Source organism: Pomacea canaliculata, linkage group LG8 (genome assembly GCF_003073045.1).
Source record: "Pomacea canaliculata isolate SZHN2017 linkage group LG8, ASM307304v1, whole genome shotgun sequence".
Lineage (NCBI taxonomy): Eukaryota > Metazoa > Mollusca > Gastropoda > Architaenioglossa > Ampullariidae > Pomacea > Pomacea canaliculata.
The window spans coordinates 19,368,488-19,384,800 of NC_037597.1; the positions used below are offsets into that span (position 1 = coordinate 19,368,488).

General features: G+C 35.2%; 3 protein-coding genes across 4 annotated transcripts in view; 1 reads left to right on the plus strand and 2 right to left on the minus strand.

Moving 5' to 3' along the window:
* Positions 1 to 509: 509 nt before the first annotated feature.
* On the minus strand, positions 510 to 6,640 carry LOC112570009 (putative deoxyribonuclease TATDN3). 2 transcript variants are annotated; one of them, XM_025248169.1, is made up of 12 exons: positions 6,458 to 6,640; positions 6,028 to 6,112; positions 5,479 to 5,552; positions 4,900 to 4,945; positions 4,589 to 4,639; positions 4,133 to 4,195; positions 3,294 to 3,371; positions 2,839 to 2,870; positions 2,427 to 2,482; positions 1,704 to 1,816; positions 1,302 to 1,382; positions 510 to 773 (listed from the first exon to the last, which is right to left on the minus strand). In XM_025248169.1, the coding sequence occupies exons 1-12, from the start codon at positions 6,523 to 6,525 to the stop codon at positions 630 to 632; spliced, it is 891 nt and encodes a 296-aa protein (XP_025103954.1). In that variant the 5' UTR covers positions 6,526 to 6,640; the 3' UTR covers positions 510 to 629. The 2 variants fall into 2 exon arrangements, with proteins under 2 accessions (XP_025103954.1, XP_025103953.1); XM_025248168.1 differs by having other exon boundaries at positions 6,028 to 6,060; positions 6,458 to 6,637.
* Positions 6,641 to 6,714: 74 nt separating this feature from the next.
* Positions 6,715 to 12,676, plus strand: LOC112570010. The gene is made up of 5 exons (XM_025248171.1): positions 6,715 to 6,915; positions 7,467 to 7,545; positions 7,947 to 8,107; positions 9,215 to 9,343; positions 9,639 to 12,676. The coding sequence occupies exons 1-5, from the start codon at positions 6,754 to 6,756 to the stop codon at positions 9,900 to 9,902; spliced, it is 795 nt and encodes a 264-aa protein (XP_025103956.1). The 5' UTR covers positions 6,715 to 6,753; the 3' UTR covers positions 9,903 to 12,676.
* LOC112570008 (DNA polymerase epsilon subunit 2-like) overlaps positions 11,257 to 16,313 on the minus strand; it is a 43,075-nt gene continuing 38,018 nt past the window's right edge. Inside the window, exon 3 of the mRNA XM_025248167.1 lies at positions 11,257 to 15,384. Within this exon, the coding sequence (XP_025103952.1) occupies positions 13,979 to 15,384 (1,406 nt within the window). The 3' untranslated portion in view covers positions 11,257 to 13,978. The remainder of the gene's footprint in view (positions 15,385 to 16,313) is intronic.

Consider the following 16,313-nt stretch of genomic DNA (forward strand, 5'->3'; position numbering starts at 1 on the left):
ATCTTGCTACTTGTTATTGCTGCTACCTGCCTTGCCCAATGAAATCAGTATTATGGAGCAGTTTACAGTAGCAATTAATGAATTGTCTTTATTAAATTCATCCTGGCTGTAAATTGCCATATACAATTGTGTTGCCTACTTTGCTCAAAAACAAATAAAATCAGTATTATGCATATTAATATTTTATATGTAATTCTGTTGTGTTGATGTTATCAGGACTTCATCTTAACTTGCAAATATCTTCACGCCACAAGAAGTGTTTGTCTACGTACTAAATCTTCCATAAGAATATGGAGTCTGGTTTGGTCTTATTTGCATGAGTACAAGTCAAGATCCACAAATATCAGTTTTAAATAATTTTGTAAACTACAAAACATTCTGCAGCTGACTGTATATTGTAAGTAAATTTCTTTTCAGTAATATCTTGCATTGCTGTTCTTTACCCAATCAATTGCCATCTGCCAAGCCCTTGCAGTTCCATTTCAAGAGCAAGCATTACAATTTCCAAGTATTTTAAAAAATGAATATTTTATTCTTTCATTATTCTTCTGCTTTTTTGTGCCAGCACTCTGAACACACACTGTCCATTACACAAACTAATCTCTCATATACAAGCACATGAAACAGAACTATCTGTGAACAAATTTTGATATTTTTGGGAAGAGTCTGATTGCATTCTCTGTTGTCATCTCTTTTACTGTTGGCACAGTAAGCTTTTTGATTTTGGCCACATATTCCCAGCTAATGGCGATGTTGGATGGAACATTTCTCTCCTGAAAACACCATTTGTGAATTCCAGTTAGTTTTAATACCAAAGCCAAAACAAAAATCCAATATCTACCATGCTCAATTCATTTTCAATAATATACTGTAAACATGCTACACAAGGTAATGTGCAACATGTAAGGAAGAGCAGCAGAATTCACAAAGCCAAAGGGGTATAATCCTTATTACAGAACATGAAGCCTCCCTACTATTCCATCAAGAATTAGTTGTCTACACACAAAATTGACAAAGTGAAAGAAAACATCAGCATTGCTATATACCCTGCTCTCAAGGGATATCCACTGTGATGAAACCCATAACCAAACAACCAAAGCTGACAGCACCAGTTTTAGTGGTTACCAGCTACCTGCTGGATACAATGATAACACATACATACATAAATGCCCACACACACACCACCATTACCAAATCCCTATCCCGCACAATGCAAAATCACCTTTAGGTGGATGCACTTTTCGCTTACAAATGCAATAACAACACGTGCATCTACTGATAGACATTTAGATAAGCTTTACCATTTTTGTAGGAGATAAAGCTGGTGAATCTGTTTCCAGCATCAGATGGGAAATAGGAACTTTTGCAACCAACTTTTCTTTCTGTAATAAAACATAACCTGAACTGTCCACAAAGTAACAAATGATGTATAAGTGGTGTTTCAGCTGCATAGGCAACAGCCTTTCTCCCTCTCAAGGACATCCCCACATGCATTCATTTCAGCACAACAAAAAAATGTGTCTGCCAGTTGCCCATTCTCTACATAGTCTTTGTTACAGACTACCCTATACACTACAGGGGTGTTTACTTAGGAGTATGCACACATGGGGACACACACAATGTGATCCAATTATACCAATAATATGATTCTTATTTCACCAAGCTTGTAATCTTCAGACTGATACTGTGGAAGTAGACCTCACCTGTGGACTTCTACAGATGGATGCTGGAACCGAAAAGAAGAATCCAGCATCCACTCCAACTTGGGCTGAGGCTGCCTTTCCATCAAAGGCATGAAGCAACACCTTGGATGCACCTGTTAGCAAGTAATGTCAGCTGGTGGCTCCTTTCAAGGAAAACTAAGCAATCTTAGTAAAGAACATGTAGCCATCACTGATGTTGCCAAAGGACAGCTAAATGCATTATACTATTTGTTTTAGTCCAAAGTTTTCAAACTTTCCTTTGCTGAAGCCAAGAAAGTTGCAAGGTCATGATAAAATGGCTGCACATTAACTGCAGGGATCACTGACAGTCATCAATCAGCAGTCTATCAACAAACTCTAACCTCAGTTTACGTTTCATACAAGGTAACAGTTTTGTTACATAAACTGAAGTCTCAGAATTTTTTTTAAAAGAGAATCTCATCGTCCCTGGAGATCATTTGTTGAAAATAGTTTTAATGCACTTTCAAATTATTTTTAATTAGCAAACATGTCATTAAAAAAAAAAGTTTACATATTTGTCTCATGATCCATGAAAGAATGTCAATAAAAGAAAGGTGTGGTAGTGACTAGTCAAAGCAAATACAATTACAATCCGTAGAAATGACAGCTGCTATATTCTAAGCAAATCTTCAGCAAAATCAAATACCCATAACTATATCCACACACACTAAGCTTGCTTAAATGTCAGTTACTACAGCTTACCCAACTCCTTCAGTAAGTTGATTGCATGAATCCCAGCCGATCTTGAATGGACATTTCTATATTAGTAAGAGAAATAAAAGGCAAAAGTCATTTATACAGGAAAACCTGGAACTTGTAAATGAACACAAGGGCGCCTAATCAAGCTCTAGCGATTAAACACCAACAAAAGTATTAATTAAATGAAGTGTCTATTCTTATGTAAAATAAAATGCATAGCAAAGCTTATGCCCATACATTTTTTGCTCTCTTAAGCACTATGGCTTGCCTATTCTAACTTATCCATCAATCTTTCAAAATAACAAGACCCTTTCATTTGCCATAAGGTGAAGTACCAAATTATACAAAAGCCCACATTGTTTACTCTGTTGCGTTGAGTTATTTATGTATCTGCTTAGTATTTCTCAATACTCACACTGGTAGATCAAAGCGCTGAGCCATTTTCACCTGCAATAAATATTTAAAGATTTACCTCTATCATCCTTACTCCCTGAACACCCCCCTCTAAATTTTATATTTTAAAATCTTGACACATGCACCATTTCCATTTTTCATGCATGCATGTCAACTCAAATTAGATCAGTAGCAACAGATGCTAACGTAATTTGTATCCTTACCAAATTTCTCATTATTAGTTACATGTAAAAAGTGCTGCTATTACAGTTCTAAGACACATTTTAACTACGTAAATAACAAGATTTTAAATAATTTCTTGCTATGATTAGATAAGCAATTCTGAATTTAAACTATGACTTATTTTTTTTTTAATGATATCTTTTTGGTATGGCATGTTAAATGTCAGTGGAAGGACTTAACCAGTTTATATGTTTTCTTTATAAGAAAATACTAGGTAGCTATAAATTAGCTCACCTGCCGAGCAAAGACCTCTTTCTGTACATCTCTATCTTCTGATGTCTTGCAAACACGAGGTGTAAAGTCCAGCCCAATCTGTTCAATAGCATATATATATATAGGAATTCAGTTTGTTTGATCACATACACAAGACAGTACTAAAGAAATAGTTTGGTGTGAGACACAATCAAAAATAGCTCATCCTACTTGCCTCTTGTTAACGAGATATTTTAAAGAAATTTCCTGGCATGTAATTTACATTATATTTCTAACCTTAGCTCTTGCAATTGCCACAACCTTCAACTACCTCAACAGCACACCAAAGATGAAATAAGTCTGTTCTGCTACTGGTTACAAGTTATACCACCACAGCAACAAATTGTATGGCATTTGGACTGTTGTTACATGGTATCTTCTTTAAAATCTTATGACTGTTCAACTATAATTATCACATGCCAACATCTGTTAAGCAAAAGCAAAGAAATGTCGAGGAAGTTGCTTGATACTTCAGAGATACCATCCTGATAATGACTACATTAAACATAGTGTGGTCTACGCAAATCAGCTTCAAACTAGCTAGATGTCTCTCTGAATTTTCCCATAAAAGATTTTTTTTACTTATTTACACCTTAGATAAACACCTTTAAATTTTTTGCTGCTTGAAATTATATATTTTATTTAAGCTCATCTTTTTAAAAGAAAAACTTTATAAGCTGTCCATTTTCATTCACTCATTTGCAACCACAAAGGACTTCTTGTGTAACAGATTTAACTAGATGTATCATGATTGATTGCATACATCTATACAGGGGGGTGTGTGTGTGCGCATACACATACACACATATACACCAATTCACCTCCCCTATAGCTGCAAGTTTTTCATGATGTTGCTCTATGATCGCTTCAGCTTCTTCAAGGTCCTGCACATTGATCAAAGAAGAGTGTGAAAATTTTTTTACAATATGTAATGTCTTAGATTTATCTTAGATTACATTTTAAATGTACCTAGAAAAGTAGAAAGCTGTTTCATTCTTCGGATTTTCTGTTGGTTTTTTTTTTTTTGGCCCATTCATAATCAAACTATTGCCAACAGCTAATAAAGTTTATAAATTGTTAAATATGTTTCAACTTCTTCATATAAAATTTTACCAAGCATTCAAGTCTGTTAAACAATTCTTCAATACACCCTCAAAAACATTTTTTCTCCACCATTTTAAGCGTCTTGAAAAAAAAAATGATTAAATAACAAATGTGGCAGATCAGTTTGATAACTGCAATTTTCTTTTATATAATGTTTTTCAGAAATGACCTGCCTTCAAGGAAACACTCCTCTGAGCCTTTGGGTCTGCAGAATGCTCATCAGGCTGCAAGTGAAAATAAAGTAACATTAATGGATGTATCTTAGATTCCTAAATCCTCTCTTCAATATCACAGTCCCACTCTTGACACATAAAATAAATTAAGCTTTTTACATAGAGACATGCTTCAGCATACTGTTTTTTTTTATCTGGAAGACAGGCTTACAAAAGGTCTCCACACAATTTGTAATTTTACAGCTTACTCAACTATTATTTAAGATTTGTGACTTGATAGTGGTATAAAGTAACTAGCATGTTTCCATTACCTGGACTGGATGGAGTCCAAGGCATGGCAAAACAAAGTCTGGATACCTATAACAACAAAAAATGCTCAGCAAACTTATATACTTGGCATCTATAGGAACAAGTGATACTGTCTCCTGAAGTTCATGCTACTCTAAAGGGATGGCCAACAACCAGCACTGAAACAAAGGTGGCAGGGCCAGGAACTTATACGGTGGTAACTACCATCACCAACACAAATTACATTATACACCATCAAACAAAATTAGTCTGCATTTTCCTTCAATAAGATAAAGTGGAACCACTTTCCCTTTCAAATTATTCAAACACCAACTGATTTTGATGGACTCGTCTGCACTTGTGCACGTGTTTATGCAGTCACTAGATGCTAGTTAGAACAAGGTTCAATATAAGAATTATTATAATGATTTTGATGTCATCGTTTCAAATTTAGAAAAGGAATGGGTTAACTGGTTTGACAGCGTGGGTAATTAAACACAAAGCTTGTTTAAAATACAAGGAATCTTGTCTGCACCTGTTTATTATTGACCTATTTATTAAAACTATATGGCAAAACTATATGGAGGCATTTATGTACTTACCTCTCTGCCAGATCAAGAACACGACTGAAGTCTGACACTGACTCTGTTACTGCTAGTACTGCTGCAACCCCAACCTGCAAGTGATTTTGTTTGAAAAGATTTGTTACAGTGATACATATATTTAGTATTTTATTTACCATTAGACTCAATCCTGGTTGGTATTTGCTTATCAACAGTCTGCATTTAAATTTTTATCTGCATGCATTTATTAGACCCTTGATGCAATTGTAACCTTCACCTATCAAACGCTGCACGTTGCTAAAGTGGTATGGCACAAGGCAATGAAATCTGTCAGAAATTTGTACTACTCCACAACACAAGGATATATGTAAAACTCTGGCAGTAAGAGCCAAGAAAAACATGTACAACATATGCTTAAGTCTTTGTTAACTTTTAGAAGAAAATTCATCCAAGTAAAACTACTTATTTTGTTTAGCATTTCTCACTCCAATTATTTTCATGTTCATAAGTTTATTTGAGGGAAATATTGTAGACCACTCTTAAAAATAACTTTATTTCAATTAGGAAATTTGCTGTAACTCTTCATACCTGTTTTGCCTTTGTGATTACATCATCGATATCCTGTCGAAGAATCACAGAAAACACTGCAGTAGCTGTGTAAGCAACCTTACGTCTGCAAAGTGTAATAAACATATTCTGCTCTTAACAGTCATTCTTGAATAAAAGGCCTTGTGTTTACTGTCCATTCCTTTTAATTTCCATTATTCAGATCTCGTTTGACTCATATGACTATCTTATTACTTCATAATTTAAAAGTTCACAATTTACTTACAAGTAGAAGCACTAACAGATATAACAATCCATAACAATAACTGCTATAATATAGTACCACCAAAATCGGCTTTTACTTTTTAAAAAGAAATTTGAACGTTCAGCTTAATGGTTAAAAAACGTGTTGTACGCTTTAAACATCCTAGATGTTCAAAATAATTATTTAAAAAAAATAACTTTCGCTTACCTTATCAAATTCAGCATCTGATAGATGGGTGTGCACGTCAACAACAGGGTAGTCATCCATGTTGTCATCAGCCTTACCTCCCTTTGCAATTATTCCCACCCTCAAACCCACACAATCTAATACATTGTTTGCACAGTCCGTGAATATGTCATGCATTTCAAGTGTAAAATTGACTTGGAAGAATGTATCGTCTGATCATAACGGTGTCTTTTTTCTGAAATAGTTATTAACTTCTATGCTAAAAGTTATTTATAACAGAACCCAAAGTACGCATGCGCGGGCGCCAATTTTAAAATATGGCTGAATCGAACGAAACGTCTTCCAAAGTTACTTGTCGCAGTCGTCGTGCTGTTGAACAGATAATCTCAGCTGTTTGCAGTGAAATCAAGAAAACGCTCTCAAAAAATTCTGAACGGATAGACGAACACTGTATTCGTTACATACAGAAATTCAGAGAGGTAAAGTGTTTCTTGTAAATCTTGTAAAAGTAAAATTGTAGTAATCAAGATTCTTAGAATATATCCGATTCTTTCAGTATTTTATGATACTGCAGCGAAATATAATTGCAGCTTAAGAACTCAAAGATGTTATTCTTGTTCTTTAAAAAAATTCACGCCTGGAGTACCACTTCCACCCCCTCCCTGTCTGCTCTCGGTCTAGCGATCAGCCTAAATACGGGCAGCGCCCATCAAATCGACACAATGTCCCACTACCGATGCCAACAAGGTTTTGCGCCCCCATACCATCACTAAAAACTGATTACAGCGAATGTAAAATGTATGAATAAAACACTTGAAAAGATGCTTTCTGTAAATATGCTGCAGTTTTTATTTCAAGGTACTTGCAGTAATGTCAGAAAAGTGAACAGTTGTAGTGACTGGATGATTGTGAACATTGCTGTAGTTGATGAGGTAAATGAGTTTTATCTATATTTCTGTATTAAAACATGAAATATGTCTGCATTGTTTATATGAAGCCACAGAAGACTGCACAGTGAATCTTTTTGCAGACATTTACTGCCATACTGAGAGAAAATATCCTTGTGAATGGAGAGCTGCGTGACCAGTCTCCTTTAGATATCACACCAGGTGAGGACTATTAGGTTTTGAGAAGCTTAATAATAATTAGCATTTATATAGTGCTTTTCCAAAATAATTTGCTCGGAGAGCTTCACAAATAAAGCCACAGACTAAGTTTTACATGCTAACATCCATACATATTCTTGTACAATAGACACACCCACAATAAATATAGACACACATTACACTAGCACAACTAAACTTTGGTGCTTTGAGGGCCAGATCACCTTTACTCTTCCTCGTGGATTTAAACAGTGTTTTGACAAGTTTATCTAGAAAGTATTTTCATGACTTTCCTTAGCATGTACACTCACGAGAAAAATGTTATCAGTATATTTCGATTTGATGTTTTTCTTACTAATCTGAAAGTAACTGAAGATCTTGTCATATTTCATGATTTCTCTTTTTAGAATTTGACCCAGTGGACAATGAGAAGGAAAAGAAAATTAATGAGGAACTGTTGCCTCAGCTAGATCTCTGCATTGTTGACATTGCTAGGAAACGAAAACAGCTGCCACCAGTCTGCAAGAAGGCAGTTACAGATTATGCCAATCATCAAGCAGTATATCTGGTGAGACTACCAGCAGTTTTTTTGTTTATCTTTTTTTAAATGCACTTTTTTTATTTGATAAGCTAAATAGGTGTACTGTCCCCATGGCTGAGGTGATGAGCCCCAAAGCTCAATAGCCTTAGATCTAGGGCATGTTATGTGCAACTTTGGAGTTATAGCTGGATAAATCAGATACATGTATTCATCTGCTGGGTGAACAGTTTTTCACACAGTCCAAATGTGCCTTAAACAGGCAGCATTCTACTCCACTGTTGAATACACTATAAGACCATGAGGCATCCCCAAACTTTTTCTGTGTTGGTGCAAATTCAAAATCATAAAACATAACTTTGTTCTGTAAAATGAAAACTAAAAATATTTTCAATTATAAATATTTGTTAAAATTATTGCATTTGCATTAGTTTTCATTAGTCTTTTTGTCTGAAATTTTTATTGTGTTAACTAGTACACATGCTAGGCAGTGGTGTCATTTGAAATACATGCATTATGCCTTGGTAAGTAGTGAACTTGATTAAAATAAAAAAGTAGGAAAATATCTTAAGCAGTTTTAGGAATTGAACATGGGACAGTTTGCAAATTTATGTGTTAAAGAGTTAGTGATATTTTGGTAGTCTGATATTGGATTTTTTTTTCCTCTCTATTTTTAGTCAATCTAGATTAAGCATTGATTTATGCATAGAATGTGTTCATTAAAATTGAAATCTTCATGATTATCTTTTTCATTATCAAAATATAAGTAGTCTTCACACAACATATTTTGAGAAAATTAGTAATTATACAACACCCTTATGTCAGTTCTTCATATTACTTCAAATAGATTGATTTCACTTTTTTGTAACCCCTATCATAATGTTTATAAAATACTTAAGATATATTTTGCTTACATAGACTTTTCATTTTGTTATCACAAGCTATTTGTTTCTGTTGGAAAACACTACAGCCTTTGTGAGTATAGAAATAGTTTTTATTACATTAATGCTCAAAGCAACAGTTTTCAGAGCTTGAAAGATTGAGTAAGTTAATATCAGTACAATATAAACACATAAAAGTTGATATGATGCGTATCTCTTTATTAATGCATATAACTGTATATTCTACATTTCGCAGACAAAAGTCAAGCCACAAGTACAGAATGACAGCTTTGGATCTGTGGTCAATGAAATCAAGCAAGCAGCCAGCTTAATTACCTGTGAACATCTTAAAGCAACCAGTGCTACACTTGCTTCGCTTGTAAAGGTAAACTAAAGGCACATTTGTTGTACTACAAATAATTTTCTGTAAATTTCCATAGCCTTTACCCCATGTTCAGGTGCATTTGTACACATGTAACCAACAAGATGAAGGAGTCCAGCAGCACTGCAATGGTGTGCCAAAACAAAAAAAACAAAAAAAAAAGCACTGTTTTAATGGCTAAACTATCAGCAGTTGCAAATGTGGAAAATTCTAGATTTAGTATCATTGTCGATCACTCTGAAAACTCATATTTGTTTCAAAATGCTTTTAATCAAAATATACACTTTTTGGCAAACAGGCATCTTCAGAGGAGTATGAACAAGTGGTACATTTAACCAAAGCTGTGGAAATTGAGGAAATCAACAGGAACTGTAAAACCAATCCTTCTGTTCTAATAGAATTCCCTTTCAGCAGCATAGATAAAGCACTTCATTCTCCAGCCAAGAAAAGATGCACAGATTCATTGTCATTACCTCAGACTGTGCCAGTTAAGTACAAACATCATGCTGATGCTACACTGAGAATGGACTTTGTTGTGCAACCAACAGACACTCTAGACTAGGAAGATCAGGACAGGCTGACTTTTTAACAAAGGTGTGCAAGTAAGAGCTCGTTTGCAGTGCATGACTTAATAGATATTATATGTATAGTGCATTTCCTTATATGAGGCATTGATATGGTTCAAAAATCTTCGTTAGTATACTTGCCTAATTATTACATATTTTGTGCCTACACTCCTACCCACCCAAACCATTCTTTAAGGTTGAAAATGAGATTGAAATTTAAGACTTCCATGGAAATGTTGCGATTCCAACATCATGTAATATGATGCGCTCTTTCACCTTGCTCTGACTTTTTTTTTTAATGCCACACATTTTGTTCACAGGCCATCTATTTTACTTTCTTTTCTTGAAACCTGTTTTAAGCCCTAAAGCCAGTGTAACAAGTTTTATCAGCAACATGCTAATTTGTCTTTTAAAGCAATATAGTAAGTGTAAGATGAAATTGACTGCTAGGGTGCAACTTTATTTCTTCATGTGACTGGGCACAAAAAACTTGAAAGCTAGGGAAACTGCACAAATCCCACCCCCACCTCTATCTCCCCGATCATCATCCCCCAATCCCGACATAAAAGCAAAAAAAAAAAAAAAACATAACCACGCACAGAGACAGTCAAAAACATGACTTCGGGAATGTGCTACAGCTAGTCTGAAAGCTGGGACTATTAGCAGCATCTGTAGACACTAGTGACCTTATGACCTTGCTGATTTGACCTGTTATCGGTGCACTGAGATGCTTGCAAACTCGGTGTCTTGAGAACAAAACAGGATTATTTAAACTTAAGAGAAATAGTATTTTTTATGGAGCTCAACCCAGTGATTTAAATCATGTTGTGCACTTTATAAATCTTTTGAGCTAACTCATTTAACCCAGTCCATTTTGATTTTGCTTGTGCCATATTGTTATGAAAGATTGTGTGTATATGTGTTTTACAATGGTGACACCCATTTAACACTGTACAGCTTTTTAACAGCTATCACTTCTGTGGTAGGACATGTTTCTGTGTGGATTTAATGCATGTATTTGTCATGACCTAATTCAAAGTATCCTTGAAACATGGTGTTCATTGTTGTCACTAGTATAAAATAAAAATTCTCTTTGTGCTTTTAACAGCTGGTATACCTTTATGTACAGACTGAAAATTTCAGATCTACAGCAGTTATTAAAATGTAATGTTACAGGTTTATTGTTTAACTGTCTTACATTTTGTAATTTTTACATATTTGTAGTGTTCATAAAATAGTCAGATGTACAAACTTAAAATGTTTAAGATTTTGTGTAAAATACTAGAACTCAGTTCTACCATTTTTATTCAGTAATGATGATTTATGATGAACATACCTCTTTTTGTTAAAAAAAAAAAAGCTTGTGGTATTTCCAAAGACAAAACTCTTATATAACTGTGGCTGTTTGACATAAAACATCTAACATACATTCCAAAGTAGCCAAACTGACAAAAATGCACTAAGCATTCCCTATCACCACATCTCTGACCTCTGACATAAGCAGAATTAAGCCTAGATAATGACGTTTTTAGAGATATGTACAATTCTTTATCAGGTAAAGTCATCTTCAGCTTTCTCTATATAATAGCATGTTGCCACTCCTAGAAAAACTTACACAAATGAAACAGATGAACAAACATTATTATAATAATTTATGCTTTCTGAGAAATAATGGCAAATGGTACAGTTATGGTAAACTTGAAAACATAAACTTGGTAACAAACGTAAGCTTAGCTCAGGGTTACTGGTAGTTTTGCAAAGTAAGCTAACCAAGCAAGGGTCAAATAGATGCATTTTAAAGTCGCTGCCTTTTTCAAGCCCACACTTTGGTTCAATTTGTGTTTTTGATTTAGAAAGGAAAACAACAATTAAATATACAAACCAGACAAGTTTGGATTCTTGCATGCATGCAGAGATGAAGAAAAGAAGGTATCTTAAAAAAATTTTGTGAAGGCATGGTACAGTACTGTGGTAAGATGGCTTAGTGGTTATTTAATCTTAAACATTCCTTAATGAAAAGGATTGGTTGTTTCTTACTAAAATCCCATGTCATACAGTAATTTTGAGGATTTAAAAGATAAACATTTTGAAATACTATGAAAATGTGAATGTTGATTCTATCCTAGAATAGAAAGCCATTTCAAAATTTTGTCGTCAGTGATATAGATGCTATTTTATAGCAATAATAAATAGTAATATGCATAATACTAATGCATCATACAAACAGCCAAAACAGTGTACCTCAACAAAGTGACAGTGAGACAGAGAGGGACACATGGTTTCATGATTAAAAAGAAATCTTTGCTATCTATTGCATGCAAACAGAAAGCCATTCTAAAATCGGAAGAGCATACTCGTGACTGGCAGAGTTCTATGTACACAGATCCCTGAAAATGTTTCTTGCAACAGAGAATTGCACAGGCAGAAAGATGAAATGATCACTGATCTGAATGCCACAAGTCATTTTATGCCATTCGTGACCTCAAACAAATTAACTGCTTTTAGTATTCAGATGGGCAAAGTATATGCATAGCTATTTTCCCCATCTGCCGAAGGTTTTGCAAATGACTTAGTTGCATCAAAGGTGTTCTTTCAACTTTTCTAACTAGTTTACATTAGAACATTCGGGCACACACCGTCATTACTACTAAGGTACCGGCGCACACACGCCTTCCCGCTGGTGGGAAGTATGCGATCGCCAAAAAATCGCTCGTTTTCAATTCAAAATATTTTACGGACTCTCAGGAACAGAAATATCATTTTTAATCCATAATCAAGAAAAACTGTTCGTAATTTGTTCAGAATGTGTCATCGTTTTGTGTTACTTCAAAGATAATGGGTATTTTGTGAGGGTAAATGGTACCCTGCACGAAAATCGGCAAACCTCGTGGTGGTCATAATCCGAGTGTGCCGTGTAAAGGGATTTGAGGGTTGGGTCGGTGTTTGTGCTCGCGGTCACAAGCGTTGGCAATGATATTGATGTAGACATGTTGAATTTTGTCAACGGAGATTGGCAGAAATGCCTACGTACTTTAACGGATGACGTAAAATATTTGTCAACGTAGAAATGACGTAGCTCGAATCGCATGCAAAATACCGTGTGGTTCCCTGGGTGAGCGTGAAAGAGAATTTTCTGATGAATCCGGTGGGATATGCCATAGAAGTTTCGAGTTTATAATATCCTGAAAAAAATTAATGATTTTGTACTATTCAAAGCTGCAAATCTCATAAGAGACCGTGCAAGTTTGTAGAAAAAATTAGAACAGTATAGAATGGTTACTTTGAAAAAAAAATAAGTTTAAGGTGTATTTAGTAAATTAGCATTTGAAGTGGAGTGCTTGAAATATGGTGCCTTCATGCAAAATGATCAAGTGCAAAACTTTTTTTTCAATTTGGATGTGTTTTTTCCCAGTATGTCTTTTTGCAAATTACTTTTTCAATCACTTGAGTAAAAAGTCAGTGCAAAGTCCTTAGAGATTTCTAAGATTTCATGATACTACATACAAGAGCATCAAACATGGTCTAAAATAAAGTAATTACAGCTGCGAGACAAATCACAAGCTTCAAACAGCAATATCGCCAAAACTAATAAAGATAGAGACTCAGTTTTTGTTTTTCTTACATTTTTTTTTTTGTACTTTCATGTGAACATGAAAAAAATAGTAATTTAACAAATAATCAGTTTTTATGTAATAACATAATTTGTGTGCCGGTACCTAGTACTACGCATGTTTACACCTAACATTAGCAAATAAAGATATACATCTGCCAAATTAGTGAATAAAAAGATAAGCACATAACATATGCTGCAGATATAAAAATGTCAAGTTCATCAAGCTTCTAAAATACGGAAAAACTAGTACTTGGTGGTTTATATTGCATAAACATTGCCACATGTACTTTTAAATCACTTCAGGATTTTGTAAAATGTACTGTCTCTCAGTCTGTCAAACTCTTAATACACTGGTCACTGCATGTAAAACGATAGGGGGCAGAAATGCACAGAAAACAGCCTGGGTGATGAGGTAAACATTACTTGAAATACCTAAAACTAAATGCAATAAATTAATACTTAATCTTTCTCTATTTTGATTCTTTTTTCTTCTGTGCATTCTTGTGGTTGAATACCATCTTCTGTTAATACAGTTTCTTCATTTCCAGAAATTTCCTTCAAACTATCAAAGTCTGGATTAGCTGATAAGGTCCAACCAAAATCTTGTAGGCTGTCAGAAGATGCCATCAGTGTTGCGTACGGAGAGTTTTGCTCACTGGATGATGACGATGACACTCCTCGCTTCCCAAGTTTTTTGTCCAGAAGATACTTCCGTCGGTTCTGGAGAGTTTCACTCAGCCTCTGCCATAACAATGCTTCACACTCACGCAGATGTGGAGCAACTTGATAGATATAGTCGAGAAAAAGCTGCTTTTGAGTTGAAGAAATGTTTCGTAAATGTGGTGGTGAAGACCACAAGTTTGCATGCTGAGCTGCATTGCGGATAAGAATCGACCCCAATTTCTGTGCGCTGTTAGGTCTCGACCGTTGTTCCTTTTTAGACAGAATTTCATATGCAGTGTGTCTGGAAGCCATCTGGTTCATGGCCATCACTGAGGCATTTGCAAAATTTCCAACACGTATTTCAGAGCCTGTCATGTCCGGTGTAGTGGAGGATGGTTGTGCAGTGGGAGATGCTGTTTCACTCCGTGTCTGTACTGGCATCCCTGCAATGCTTGACTGCACTTTTATCAAACACAAAGCCTGATCCCCTACACTTGACAATGCAGCAGGTTTCCAACGATCTTCAGAATTATGGGCATAATGAACGTAGTTGTTTGCGTGATGAGTGGTGTGACTTCCAGCATGGTCTGGTCTTGGATATGCTGAGTATACAGTTTGTGAAGTGTGCCTGTCAACACAGTGGGTATGCGATGGCAGACTTTTCCCAGTAACTGAAGCATTGAGCATGTATGGGTTCCCAAGGACAGATGCTGAAAGTAACTTTGGCTGACTATGCCTGACTTGCTGCATCCTTTTATCAGCATAGAATGCGATGTCCTTTGAATCATTATCACTATCATTTTCATCATCAAGTTCTATGACCATAAGGGATTCCTTTGCTGGTGGCTTTGCTGGCTGTCCATTTTCCCATTTAGAGACCTGCAACTGGCTCGCAGAACAAAGTGAAGTTTGAATGCCAGAGGTTGAAGGTGATGGGGCATGAGTTTGAGAATGTGAAGCACCTTGACCTGAAGTATTGGAAAACCTGTCTGACTGTTGCTCATGCTTTGGTGTCAGAATCTGTGGTGCATTTGTCATCCCCAGTACCTGTGTACTTGCCGGTAGTTTCTGTCTTGATGGCTGTTTGTCAGCAATGTCTCGTAGCAGCTTCCGGATGAGGAATCTGTCCTTGAATTCTGTGAAAACATCCTTTATATCCTCTTCACAAAACTCACACAGCATGCTTCCTGTAACCTCCTTCTCTGCAACACAAACCCAAACATATATAAACTGGCATTTCAACACAGCAGGATTAAGTTAATGCTTAAGTCACTTTCTGCACCCAGCAAATTTAACTGTAATATTCACACACAGTCTAGCAACATGCTTAACCAAGCAAAGATTCTAAACTCATGGCAACAGTTTGTTTTCAATGATTTCCCTTGGCTCACTTTTCATTAAACTGCTTAGGAATTTTTAGTTGCCTTAAAATATGCACATGAAATGCAAACTACGTGGAATTTTGTTTCTTACAGATTAAAATTAGTTTTAAATGAATGTCTTCGATGCCATAAAAATCATGCATTTTCAGTCTAACTTTTATTTAACTGAATTTATTATGCTCATGTCATTTTCAAATATGGAATGGCTTGCTGAGATTTTTCTAGGTTTTAAGGACTCCGATGCTTTTGTTATTTTTATGTATAAATAAAGAGAGAGACATATATCTGCATTCCAACTGCTCTGCTGTTGTAAAATCATCTCTTGCACTCAAATACATTGTAAAAGAAATTAGTAACACTACTAATATTTAATCTTGGTACCTATTACTGTTGTAAGAAATAAAAATGCAGGCAAATGTTTAGAAGAATACCTAATTTACTGACACTGATTATGTTGTGACCCTGCAAATCTGGTATCTTTTTTTAGAAATGTTCTACAACTTGAAACATAAAGTCATCTCTATGAATAGATAACTATTTAGAAATTTTCTACAACTTAAAACATAGTCATCTCTATCAATAAATAACTATTTCTAAGTATACACAATCTAATAGTGACAGAAGCATCTCTCACACACACATGAACATGGATCATGCATATCAATTCATATAATCTATAAAAAATAATGCATTTTGAGTGAGCAAAGATACCTTGTTATACAGCATGAACTTAAGTTCACAGAGTGCAA

Bases quoted from the DNA above. Each gene is read 5' to 3' on its own strand.
- LOC112570009 (XM_025248168.1), bottom strand. From the start codon at position 6,613: ATGCATGACATATTCACGGACTGTGCAAACAATGTATTAGATTGTGTG. The intron at 4,196-4,588 runs GCAGGTCATTTC...ATCAATGTGCAG, and splicing joins AGAGGAGTGTTTCCTTGAAG to GACCTTGAAGAAGCTGAAGC. The intron at 2,871-3,293 runs GTGAGCTAATTT...TATTTATTGCAG, and splicing joins AAGAGGTCTTTGCTCGGCAG to GTGAAAATGGCTCAGCGCTT.
- LOC112570010 (XM_025248171.1), top strand. From the start codon at position 6,754: ATGGCTGAATCGAACGAAACGTCTTCCAAAGTTACTTGTCGCAGTCGT. The intron at 6,916-7,466 runs GTAAAGTGTTTC...ATCTTTTTGCAG, and splicing joins ACATACAGAAATTCAGAGAG to ACATTTACTGCCATACTGAG. The intron at 9,344-9,638 runs GTAAACTAAAGG...TTTGGCAAACAG, and splicing joins CACTTGCTTCGCTTGTAAAG to GCATCTTCAGAGGAGTATGA.